This window comes from Phocoena sinus, chromosome 10 (assembly GCF_008692025.1).
Source record: "Phocoena sinus isolate mPhoSin1 chromosome 10, mPhoSin1.pri, whole genome shotgun sequence".
NCBI classification, from domain to species: domain Eukaryota; kingdom Metazoa; phylum Chordata; class Mammalia; order Artiodactyla; family Phocoenidae; genus Phocoena; species Phocoena sinus.
The window spans coordinates 192282-205596 of NC_045772.1; the positions used below are offsets into that span (position 1 = coordinate 192282).

The 13315-nt window shown below is 46.1% G+C and overlaps 1 protein-coding gene across 4 annotated transcripts in view; it reads left to right on the forward strand.

Moving 5' to 3' along the window:
- The first annotated feature begins 3998 nt into the window (after window positions 1-3998).
- SYCE3 (synaptonemal complex central element protein 3) overlaps window positions 3999-13315 on the forward strand; it is a 28106-nt gene continuing 18789 nt past the window's right edge. Inside the window, exons 1-2 of one of the 4 annotated variants that reach the window (XM_032646355.1) lie at window positions 3999-4054; window positions 10444-10552. In XM_032646355.1, the coding sequence (XP_032502246.1) occupies window positions 10444-10552 (109 nt within the window). In that variant the 5' untranslated portion in view covers window positions 3999-4054. Of the gene's footprint in view, window positions 4055-4434; window positions 4662-6637; window positions 6754-10443; window positions 10553-13315 lie in introns of those variants that run through there. The other 3 variants (XM_032646353.1, XM_032646356.1, XM_032646354.1) reach the window with 3 other exon arrangements.

Sequence of the window (13315 nt, forward strand, 5' to 3'; positions counted from 1 at the left end):
TGGAGAGTGGGGCCCTCTGTGCATGGACATGTCCTCTGCACCCCCTTGGGCTGGAGCACAGCTCTGCAGAGGCCCTCGGCATAGGGAGAAGCTACAGTCCCAGGCCTGAGGTCTGGGTGCCAAGTGGTCGTGTCTGTGAGAGGGCGCACAAGATAATCTGGAGCAACAGATGCTCCTTCCCTTGGGTCGGCTTTTTTATTAAAATAATATTACGAGTAAACAAAAAATTGTTATGGAAAGTCTAAGCAGGTACCCCAATTACTATTGCTGCATGCCTAAACGAATGTACATCTCATTACTCTGGTAGGCGATGAGAACCGGACATGAATTAGATACACTCCCAGGCCTTCTCTTATTAACCAGTGTTTATTGAGCAACCACTGTCTACTTGGCTCTGTGCTGGGGATTCCCTGGTGAACAAGGCACCCCCTGCACACGGGGAATTCACTACTCAGTGAGGCAAGCATGGATCAGGGGATGGAGCCGGTGGCAGGGAATTCGGGCTCTTGAATAATCCATTTAGCAAATACTTACTAAGCGCTACAGTGTGCTAAGCTCTGTATACAGAGCTTATATCTGGGATGCAGCAGTGAACAAAACTGGCAAAAACAATCCTTCCCTGTGCGGCAGAGTCTAGTGAGGGAGACAGGCAATAACCGAGAAGAATGAGCAAATGACATAGTAAGTCAGAGGGCAGTTAAGTACTAAGGAGAGAAGTAAGGGGAGGGAGCAATGGAGGGGTAGATGGCAATTTCAGACAGGGTGGCAGAGGCAGGCCTTCCTGAGTGGGGCCATTTGACTCAGACCAGCAGGAGATGAGGGTGCAATCCATGTATGTACCTGAGGGCAGGGTATTCCTGGCCAAGGGGGCAGCAACAGCCAATGCTTCGGGGTGGGAGGAGCCTGCTGTGGTGAAGGAACAGTACCCGAGGGCCTGTGGCTGGCGTGGAGTCGGGAGCAGCAGGAGGGGACCGGTGGAGTGGCGCAGCAAGGGCCCTGTAGGCCAGGCTCTGGGTTCTCCAAATGATGGGGGAAGCCACCGGGGTTGGAGCAGAGGGTGACATAATCTGTTGTAAACTTTTAATGGGATCACTCTGGCTAACCAGAATATTAGAACAAAGTAGGGTGCAGTAAGGATAGAAGCAAGAAGGCCTAGCAGAGGGTACGGCTCATGGTGGTGGTAAGAGTTGGGAGAAATGATGGGACTAACTGAGGGATGGAGATTCAGGATGCTAGGGAGCCATCAAAGACAATTCATGTTTTCTATTTGGGTGACTGGGTGATTAAACAAGATTTTTAAATGTTGAGTTTAACATACCTGTAAGAAACATTTGTGAAAACGTCTCATAGACTTGAAAATATAAATTGAAAGAAAGGAGATTTAGGTTCCTGATAATAGCTTTGAAGGTTGTTTGAACACTGAGAACATGAGAAGATTCCCAGGACAGAGGCTTCTAACCTCTTCTGAGTCTCTATGAGAAGCTTATAAAAATAAATCTATGCTCACAAAATAGGACATTCCGTATCAGAGCTTTCCTGGGCTTCCAAAAGTATCTTCACAGGCCTTTGCCTCTCCGGTGCCTGCGTGACCTACCCTGGGAAACTGGGACCTGGTCGGCTTCTGGGAGACATCAGCTCGCCCAGGCCTGGGAGAACAGTGAGCAGAGATTCCAACAAGCTGGCTTTTAATTAATGTTAAAATTCAGTCAAAATTCTTTTATCTGATTTGTTCTTGGTTGAAATAAGAGAAGAAAACACAGTGCTTAACCAGGGTATAAACTTCTGGTGACCATCCACCAAATGCAAATCTGCATTAGTACCCCAGAGGTGTGCAGATCTGCATTAGTTAAGGCTAGTAGCCATAACAGACAAAGCTTGAAATCTCAACGGCTTAACCCAATAGAAGTTTAATTCTTGTTCACTTGGCTGAGAGGAAGACTCTACTCCATACCATTATTCAAAGACTTGGCTGTTAGAAGTCCTACCTTCCTCAGGTAGCTCCCAATTTGCCTTGGGCATCAACATCCCGCAAGTACACGGAGGAGAGAGAGGGCTCACTCATGGGAGGCTTACATGGACTCAGCCTGGTAGTGATACAGAGCATTTCTACCCACATCCCACCAGCCAGGACTCATACTGCAAGGGAGGCTGGGAAATGTAGTCTAGCTGTGTGCCCAGGACATAAAGGAAACATTTGATGAACAGTTAGCCAGTTTCGGATGCACAAGGGGATGGGCAGACCAGACACATGTCTCTGGACTCCCTGAGGGCCCATGCTTCTTGGCCTGGGCTCTGCAGGGTGTTTCAGACGCCCACCTCCACCTGCTGGGACCTCACATTCCAGACCAACTGATCTTCTCTGAGTATCTTTCGCTCCTCCACAAGAACCCTGAGCTCCAGCCTCACTCTCAATTCCTAAAGGAGGCAGGCACCTCCACACCCTTGCCTTTGCCGAACCTCCTCCCTGGAATCCTGTGCCGTTGTTTCTCAGCCTGGTAAACTCCTACTCTTCCCTGAAGCTGCCTTCATTACCCCTCAGAATTATTCCTGATTCATGTTTTTCTGGGATGCTATAACAGAAACCAGCTCTAGAAGAGTCTAAGCAAATGGTGGAATGATTGGAAGTGTGCAGGTGGCTCAGAGGTAGGAAGCAACAGCTGGAGAACCAGATTCAGAAGGGGAAGGAGCCTGGCAGCTTGGAGAGGGGACGTGGCCCAGACAGCAGACTCCTCGAGAGAGACGAGTCCGCACTCTATGCCCAGAACTGTCTGGCTCAGCTCCAGCTGTGTTTCCTACTCTGCGATCAGTTTGCTAAGGATCGGAATCCCTGAGGGAAAATGCAGTGGGTCCCAGGTTTGTCAGGAATCTCAAAGAGTTCAAGATATTCAAAACCGAAGTTAACAACCTCCCAAACTGGCTCCTCTGCCACTCTTCCCCATCTCAGCCGGTGGTGTCACCCTCCAGCGACTCAGCCATTCCTTCTTTCTCCCTCCCTTCCCACATTACGAAGCTTTGTCAAGGCGACCGTCTAAATGGCTTCTGACTCCGTGTACTTCCCTCCGCCACGACCACTGCCTCCCTGTCCCCAGCTCCACCATCATTCACCCAAAAACCAGCAACAGCCCCATTTCTACTCTCCCTCCGGCAAGAGAGACTGCTTCGCCATGCCCCTCTTCTGCTTCCTAACCTTCTAAGGTGCCCATCGCCCTCCAAATAAAGACCGAGCTCCCTGGACTGACCTATAGAGGCCAGAGTGATCTCTTTAGCCTCCTCTTGACCAGAGTTTTATGTGCAGCCTCTCTAAGGGCTGAGCAGCACGCTCACCTGGCCTTGCTTGGTGATCTGTGCTTTACTGCCTGGAGGCCAGAGCGCCTGGCAGACCTCGGCTGTAACCAAGGCCCGCACCTCGCAGGTGCATGGACCTGGGCCCCTGCCTCATCTCCTTGGGCCTCAGCGTCCTCTTCTGTGAGACAGCTGCAACAATGTCGGCCACCCACAGTAGCTGCGAGACAAAATACTTGGGCCTTCAGCTACTCACTCAACAATGGTTACTAGCACTTGCTGTCCAGTATACTGGAGACACAGTGGTCAAGCAGACGCCCCGCCGCCCCCACCCCCGCCGTGCACAGATTTACGCTCCAGGTGCAAGGGGGAGAACACTCCCATAAGGACGAGGGTGTCTCCCCTCATCTCAGCTCTACCATCCCTCAACCTCAGCCACTCTTCAATCCAGGTACTCGGCCCACCTGAGACGGAGAGACCCAAGCGCGGGACCACGAGGGACCAGCCGGGAGCAACCCCGCCCTTTCCGCTCCAGGCGACCAGCCAATGAGACCTCAAGGCCGGGACTTGGAACCAGCGTGAGGCGGGTGTAGTCAGGTGTTCGCAGCGCCGCCCCTTCCGCTCCAGGAGATCAGCCAATGAGGGCCAGAGGCAAGCTCCGGGGGCGGGTCTGGTAACGGAAAGGGGAGGGGCGTCATTCTGAGGAGCCGCCTCAAGCCTCAGGCTGCGGAGGAGGGTAGCCGAGCGGAGCCCGCACGCTGGGGAGCTGGAGGTGAGCTAGGCCGTTCCGCCTGGGGGTCCCGGACCCTCCCTTGGCGCCCCGACCCCCGAGAGTCACGGCGTCCCCAGGCGCTGCTCACCGCCTCACGCCAGACCGGTGGGGCGCCTACCGCTTCCTCACCCACCCGGCCCTCAACCCGGTCTCGTCACGCCGTTCTCCTCACGCCGCACCCCCGGCCCCTCACCCACACGTCCTCCAGACCCCTCACAACGCACATCCCGAACTCTGTACACCTGAACCTCTCAGCCTCGCGCCCCACCTGGACTCACGTCACACACGTCGAATTCCCTCCCATCTGCACACCAGGCGTGGTCCGAGACTCCCACCGCTCAACTGCACGAGCACCGCCGCGAGCATCACACACACATTCTCTTCGCATGCTGTTCACACCACGCACACGCGCACGCCTCGCAGACTCGCCGGTCCAGGTGGCCCTCGCGTCCTCTCACATTTCTCACCCCAGGAAGGATCCCGGCCTCCGTGACAGCTCTTCGTACTGGGCGAGCGAGACCCTCGGACCACAGAGAGGGCCCAGGCCCTTGCATTTCTCATGCCTCTGAATTCCTGTCGCCAGCGCCTCAGGCCTTCACACCCTGAGGTGACCCTCTCGCCCACGGTCAGCCATCACCCTCATTCCCTTGGCTCCGGCGCTGGCCCAGGCCGCCTCTCCATCCTAGCCCTGCCTCGGCAGCCTCACCGGGGAAGAATGCCGTGGGCCTTGATGGCACGGCCTTCCTCCTTCACTCCAGCTCACACCCCTTCCCTGGGTCTGCCTTCCAGGCCCACCCCTCCTCTGAGATGCCCGGGGCCCTTGGCGCGGCCTCCGTCCTTCTCGGTGGCTCGTGCTCCATCCCCAGCCTACCCGCCCCGCCCCTCACCTCCCCGTCCCTCTGGGCCTCCGCTTCGTATCCACCTCTCATCTTCCACACGCCTTCGTTGTGCCTCCACCGCGTACACGCTTCAGTTCCCAGGCCAGTTACACTCCGTCCGTGGTCTCTGTGCCACCCCGGGGCCCTGAGAATGCGTGCAGCCACGTGGCCTCAGCCACTGCTACCACTGCTTCTCTGCCGACCGTCTGTTCTCAGGAAAAAACCTTCTCATTGCCGTTCGGAGGCAAGCTGGAGACCTCGAGCTTGAACAGGGACCTACCTGGCCCTTGACCTACCTGACTCCACCCGTACCTCTTTACCTTCCCTTCCCTCCATAGGGTAAGGTGACCATTCTGTCTGAGACCAGGCCCTGCGCCATCAGCAACCCTTTCTCCTGATTCGTCAGCCTTTTCTGTACAGCTAATCCTTTCCACACAGACCAAAGACAGGCAAGTCTCTGCCTTTGTTAATTTAAAAAACAAAAAACTTTTACTCTGTACCACCTTCTCACTATCTCCTCTTTTTTTCTACCCTCCTCATCGAAGTTTGCATGCCCTATCTGTTTTGTCTAGTGATCCATCAGTTCTTTTTTTAAAATATTTATTTATCTTACTCATTTGGTTGTGGCAGGTCTTAGCCGTGGCAGGTGGGCTCCTTAGTTGCGGCATGCATGTGGGATCTAGTTCCCTGACCAGGGATGGAACCTGGGCCCCCTATACTGGGAGTGTGGAGTCTTAACCACTTTGCCACCAGGGAAGTCCCTAAATAGGATTATCTTATTCTAAACTTTTAATCTTATTCTAGGTCTAGCATATTTTTAATAGTAACAATGTTTTTGTTCCATTTACAAACTTAAACTTTTAATAATAAACTTAATGTATTCTACTTCTTTAAGTACCTCAGTTGTCTTAATAACAAACCATCCTACCTTCTTATATAATTCTTTTTTTTTTAATTAAAAAAGTTCTTTTGGCTGCGTTGGGTCTTCATTGCTGCTCGTGGACTTTCTCTAGTTGCGGCAAGTGGGGCCTTCTCTTGCGGAGCACAGGCTCTAGGTGCGCGGGCTTCAGTAGTTGCAGCAAGTGGGCTTCAGTAGTTGTGGCTAGCAGGCTCTAGAGCGCAGGCTCAGTAGTTGTGGCGCACGGGCTTAGTTGCTCCACGGCATGTGGGATCTTCCCGGGCCAGCGATCGAATGCGTGTCCCCTGCGTTGGCAGGCAAATTCTTAACCACTGCACCACCAGGGAGGTCCCCATGTAATTCTTATAAAAATCATAAGAAAAATTTACAAATATTGTAAACCTCAAGTTCTCTTAAATGTCCTAGAACTCCTATAAACTTACTAAGACTGTGACTTAAAATTACAACCCATAATCAATTTCACATTTTAAACTCCAGTGACAAAGCTGAGCTGCTACTCTGGTAGACCCGATTCTCTTAAACATTCAAATGCATATAATAACAGATAGTCAGGACTTCCCTGGTATCCCCTGCTTTGTGAAAGTTCACTTCACACCACTCCACTTTTATGAAAAACCTACATTAGTACCTGTTTCACTAACCAAAAGAAATATGAAGAGGATTTTGGCTTTTATAAAAAAAAAAAAGGTAAAAAATGAAAATAGCGTCCTGCATTTGTTTTGCAGCGAGCCGTATAGAGGCAGTGTGCACCCCAGCACTGAGAGTAGCACCGCCAAGCTCATTCCCGGGGAACTACACTCTGCATCTCAGCATCAGGCTGCCACAGCTTTGAACTTTGTCTGTGAGCATCTGTGCTTTATCTTGGTTTATTTTGTGCGTTCATTAGCAAGATGTGTCCTAAGGTAATTGCTTCTTTGCCTTATGCCATTTTGGCTTATGGAAGGTTTTATACAAACACTCTACTTTTGGATAGTGGGGAAACCTGTAATTCTAGTTTTTATGCTCTTAATATTTCCTATCTTAATTCCCTACCTTCCCAGAATTATAAGTTATTCACCCATATGATCTTTAGAGTTTCCTTCTCTTGTACTTTTTATTTTTACTTTATTTATTTATTTTTAAATTGAGGTATAGTTGATTTACAATGTCGTGTTAGTTTCAGGTGTACAGCACAGTGATTCAGTTTTATGTATGTATATTTACATTCTTTTTCAGATTCTTTTCCTTATCGGTTATTACAAAATATTGAGTATAGTTCCCAGTGTCTTGTGCTTTTTAGAGTTGTCTTCTCAGCTTGCTGAGATTTCATAATGATCAGAGGACATTGGCTGGGGTTCAGTGACTCTGTAACAGTTTGCACTTGACTTCCGAAACATGACCCTCCTGGTTCTCCTTCTGCCTCTCTGGCCCCTCTTCCTCAGTCTCTTTGGCTGGTTCCTTTGCATCTCCCCAGTTTTGATGTTGGGCCTCTTCTCCATCTGTGTTTTCTCCCTTGATCTCTCCCATTCTCATGTCTTTAAATATCGCCTATATGCTGATGACTCCCAAATTTCTATCTCTAGCCTACCTTCTCCCCTGAATTCATTTATTCAGCTGCCTACTCACCATTCCCACTTGGATGCCTCATAAGCATCTTAATATGTTCAAAACTGAGTTATTTCTTTCCCATGCAAACTATCTTCTTCCAGTCTTCCTCCGTCTCAGTTAATTGTACCACCATTTCTGGTTGCCCAGTCAAATACCCTAGCGTTGTCCCTGACTTCACATTGACGCATCAGCAAATCTTGTCAGCCCTGCCCTCAAAATATACCCTGAACGGTCCTCCTTCACACTACTTGCATCAGTCCTATGCTGATCTGAGCTGTTATCTCTCACCTGCATTATTCCAGTGACCTCCTCCTAACTAGTCTCCCTGCCTCCACCCACGTCCGTATAGCTATTCTCAATCTAGTGATTCATTAACATGTAAATCAGATTATCACCCTCCAGGCTCCCATCTGACTCAAAGAAAAAACCAAAGTCTTTTCAGTGGTCTCTAAGGCCCACCTCAATTTCACCCACCAAGTTTTGACCTTATTTTCTACTACTCTTCACTTCACTCTCTCTACACCAGCTATACCACCCTTATTGCTCTTCCTCCGGCTCATCCAGCAGGCTCCTAGCTCAGGGCCTTTGTTCTTACTATTTCCTCTGCCTGGGATGCACTTTCCCCAACATACCTGTATGGTTCACCATTCTCTCACTTCCTCCAGCTCTCTAGTCAAAATCACTTCAGCAAGGCCTTCCCTGCACACTTATCTGAAGTACAGCCACCACCCTGTACACACTCTCTCCCACCCTCCACCTCCAGTTAACTTTTTTTCTTTAGTACTTATCCCCTCCTTATATTTATTTCACTCATTAATCTTATTCAAGGATTTTAATGTTTTGTTCACTGCTGTATCTTCAGATCTAAAATAGTACTCAATAAATAAGTGTTGAATGTATGGATAAAATAATATAAGTGGAACTTTACAACTTAATAAATTGAGCAAGCAGTCCACATGACTTAGATATGAAGTATGTATGAAGTATGTAATTACCTACTTCTTTGCCTTCACGTAGATTTTTGTAACCACCCACGTGATAGAATTATTTTACTCCATTTTGTACTTCCTTTTGTAAGAAAACTGTAGAGATTTTTAACTTTCCAGAGTTTTGTGTTATTTTCATGGATATCTTTTCATTACATCTCTTGTAAATAATAATCTCTATTTACAAGAGATTATTATTATATTTAATAATATCTCATTACATTTTGGATCTCTTAAGGCTTTCAGCTATTTTGTCACATCTTGGAACTAGATGAGAACAGGGGCAGTCGGGAGCTAGATTATGAAGGATCTTATATCTATAGTAAAGAGGTTGTATTTTATCCTGAAAGAAATAGGAGCTATTGAAGGATTTCAAGCAGTGTGACATGGTTAGTTTTGTACGTTAGGAAAGGTCACTCTGGGAGTGAACTGGAAAATAGATTGGACAGGAGGAAGCTACAAGCAGGGAGACCAGTTAGGAGTCTATGACAATAGTCCAAGTGAAAGATGAAGAGAGCTTGTTCCACTAGTTCCAAACTTTATATTTTTATCTTCGGCCTGTCTCCTGAACTCCAGGCCCATGTATTCAACTGCCTATTTGTATCTCCAATTGGAGGCCTAATAGGCATCTCATAGTAGTAACATGTTCAAAATAGAGCACCTGGGAATTCCCTGGCGGTCCAGTGATTAAGACTCCAAGCTTCCACTTCAGGGGGCACGGGTTTGAGCCCTAGTCCGGGAACTAAGATCCCACATGCCACACGGCACAGCCTAAAAAAAAAGAAAAGCACCTGGTTTACCTTCTAATCTGCTCCTCTCCTACTCTTCCCCATTTCAGTTAATAACACCACCATCCATTAAGTTGTTCTCACCAAAATTAGAAGTCATTTTACTTTCTCTCTTCCCATCACTTGCCCCTGCAAACCTTGACACAAGTCCTGTACCCAATTCTGTTGGTTTATCTTCCAAAATATAACCACAACACTTCACTTCTCACTATTCATATTATCACTGAAGTCCAAGCCACTGTCATCTCTAGACCACTTTAGTGCTCTCCTGCCTAATTGGTCTTCCCACTCTTTCCTCCTCTCAGCCTTCTGCAGTTCATTTTCCAAACAGCAGCTGAAGTCTGCTGTTACCTTAAAACATAATCACATAATCCCCTGCTCTCTCAACCTCCAGTGGCTTTTCCGCACTCTCAAAATAAAACCAAAGTTCTTGCCTACTTAGTTGATCTCATGTCCTACCACTCTTCTCCTCAACCCCATTCTCTATTCCTTAAAACACACCAGGGACACTCCCACTTTTTCTTGAGCCATTCCCTCTGTCTAGAACTCTTCCCCTAGATCTTCACATGACAACTCCTTTTTGTCATTCAAATGGCAGTTCAAATGTCACTTCATTAGAAAGGACTTCTTGGACTTTACAAGCCAAAGCATTTCTCCCCATGAAAAATCTTTATTACACCATCCTTTTTATTTTCTTTGTAGCAGTGACCACAAACTGAAGGTATCTTTATGAAACTGTTAACTTGGCTATTATCAGTCTCTCTCCCTGGAATGGAAGCTCCATGACAGCATCCAGTCTATTTGGATCCTCAGATACGCTGCAGTGTCCCCAGAGCCATAGTAGATGTCTGGCACATAGTAGATGCCCAGTAAATCTGTAATCAATGGTGGATAATGGCATGGACCTCAATTAAAGCAGCAACCTTGGAGAGAGGGAGGAAGGCAGTGATAGGAGAGACTTTAAAGAGCTGGGCCAGGCTATGATCTCCACAAGGGCAGGATTCAGTTTACTGGTGACTCTCAAGCACTGACCCTTCCTGACCCATAGATGATTTAATGTTAATTCCATAAACAAATACAATTGGTGAGTTTCAGTGACCCCTTAGGTCAGGAAGATAAGAGGAGTTAAAGATGACCTAAGTTTTCCGGCTTGGGCTACCCAGCTGAGTAGTGGAGCTAGAATTAAAACACTGGTTTGTCTCACTGCATCTTCTTTCTGTGCACTGCCTAGATGGCTGATTCTGACCCTGGTGAAAGAAACTATGAAAACATGCTGAAAATGCTGTCAGACCTGAATAAAGACTTGGAAAAGCTATTGGAAGAGATGGAAAAAATCTCAGGTAAGATGTTTTCCCAGGCAGGGTACCTTCACCCTTCTTTCCAAGAGCTCAAATCCTCCCTACACTTCTAAGCTCAAATCAAGCGCCTTCTCAACCAGGTCTTCCCTGACTACTTTTCAACTTCTGCACCATATAACTACTGTACCACAAGATTTTACACGAACCTCTGAATATTGCCTTGACTCGTTTTCTGATTATTTTATGTGCGTTTGCATCTCATTTCTGCAAATGGGCTGTTATCTTTTTGAGGGCAGAAATAGTGACTTCTTCTTTTGTAACTGGGCACACAGTACCATACCCAAGCTCAAGTACTCAGCAAATGACAAATTATGTTAATATAACACCTGTGAACAAAGTTGGAACATACTTTCTGTGAATCATTTAAATCAGAAGAGTTCAGAGAAATAGTGCTAAGACTGGCGAGGTGCTGAAATGGGAGGTACAGCCAGTGTAATGAAGCAGCAGTAGAGTTCAACAAATTTCTCCATTTTTGGAAAAAAATGTTTGTCTGTTATTTTATTCAACATGTTTCCACTAAGCGGTAACTAGCAGTGGTAGTGATACCATTATAAGTTTTTAATTTGTTCTTTACTAGTTCAGAATATGTGTAATTCTTATAATTGTGTGAGCCTAAGTTTTGCTAGAGAAAACCATAATGTAAAACAAATTTTAGAAAGCCTGCATACTCTACTCAAATGAAAACAAATTATTTTTAAGGACATTATTAGTTTATAAATAATCTCCATTTATTACAACAGTCTTCAGAAAATTTCTGCTTAGAAATGTTTGCAATTTTGTGCCCATGTACTTGAAAGTCTTATATATACCTTGCTAAAATGTTCTATAATTCATTTTCCACTATAAGTTATTTAATTCCTTCAATCTAATTAAATAGTCTCTTATTTAACAGCATTTACTAAGCACCTACTATGTGCTTTTCTAAGAATACAAAGTTGAATAGAGATGCTCCTTCATTAGAAGAAGTGGGCAGGGGCCAGAAACAGACATCAAGATGACTAATTATAATTTAAATATATAAATTAAAATTAAAGCACATTTTAACTTTATGTTAAAATTATAACCTGGGAAATGCTAATAATGGTGTATACCAAGTACCAGGGAGGTAGAAGAGAAGAAGGAGAGGCTGACTGCCTGGGGAAGCAAGTGAGGCTTTGAACAGAGCAGAGCACTAGGGAAGCAGCAGGGATTGGACAGATGGGGTAGGGCCCGTGGGTAGGAGGAGATAGCCAAGGCTGTGTGCCCGTGTGGGAAAGACTGACATAGTCAAGAAGTCATATTAGTGCATGAGATTCACAAAGAGGCAGGCCAAAGAAAGAAGAGGCTGAAATGGTGAGAAGAAGGGTCTTCAGCGCCAAGCTAAAGAGGTTTACCTTTCTTGTTCAGGTGATAGGGAGCCATTTGGGATTTCAAGGAAGACACTTGCCTTTTGAAAAGATACCTCTGGTAGCAGTGTGAGAGATGGTTCGGAGAGGGAAGACTAGAGGCAGGAAGGCCAATTAGGAATGTTTTGCAGAACTAAAGGCTAAAAAGGGGCTAGCCTTACCTCAGGCTTGGCACTGAGAACAATAAGAGAATAACAGATTTCTGTGATAGCATCTCTTATTGATTTGTAAGAGCTCTTTATGTATTAAGACTTGTTCAAAATTGTAGTAAATATTTTTCCCAGTTTGTTATTTTCCTTTAATTTTGTATACGAAGCTTTGGTAAACAGAAGTCATATGTAGTAAAAATGTATCAATATTTTCCTTTCAGATTTATTCCCATTACTGTGATGCCTAGAAAACCTTTCCCTAATCCAAGATCAGTGAAATAGTCATTTATATTTTCTTCTACTTTGTGTTTGTTTTTTCTTCTTTTTTTTTTATAAATTTATTTATTTATTCTTGGCTGCATTGGGTCTTCTTTGCTGCACACAGGCTTTCTCTAGTTGTGGCGAGCGGGGGCTACTCTTTGTTGCAGTGCACAGGCTTCTCATTGCGGTGGCTTCTCTTGTTGCGGAGCACAGGCTCTAGGCACGTGGGCTTCAGTAGTTGTGGCACACAGACTCAGTAGTTACGGCTCACGGGCTCCAGAGCAGAGGCTCAGTAGTTGTGGTGCACATGCTTCATTGCTCCGCGACATGTGGGATCTTCCCGGACCAGGGCTCGAACCCGTGTCCCCTGCATTGGCAGGCAGATTCTTAACCACTGCGCCACCAGGGAAGTCCTGTTTGTGTTTTTAAACATTTAATTCTAAACTATCTGGTGTGCCAAAGGAGCCAGGCTGTGTACTGCATTTTTATTTAGATTCACTAGAGTCTCTCTTTTTGGCAAATAATTCCAACAGTAATTAAGGTAATAGTTAAGTAAGTTATTAAGTAATAATAAAAGTTAATATTGCTAAGATGATATTACTAAGGTAGTAGTGTTGTAAAAACAATGCTCTCTCACCTTAGAGACAAGGTTGACAGGTGTTTATATGGAAACAAGTCACATAAAAGACTTAGCTTTACAATTTAAAAAATTTGTCTTTTAAGTTTTCTAAGTAAACCTGAAATTGTTTGATAGATTCAACTATTGTATTTAAGCATCTGCACATCCTGGAAGGCTTGTGTACTTCCTTTCTCACAGAAATAAAACAAATGTAGCCTGCATCTACTTGGCATGAATGAGGCTTCTGCGGTGCATCATTCCACATCCCCTCCCCTTGGTGCTTTTCCACATCACATTCCTTGAGTTGATGGAAGGTCCATTATTTCCCCTT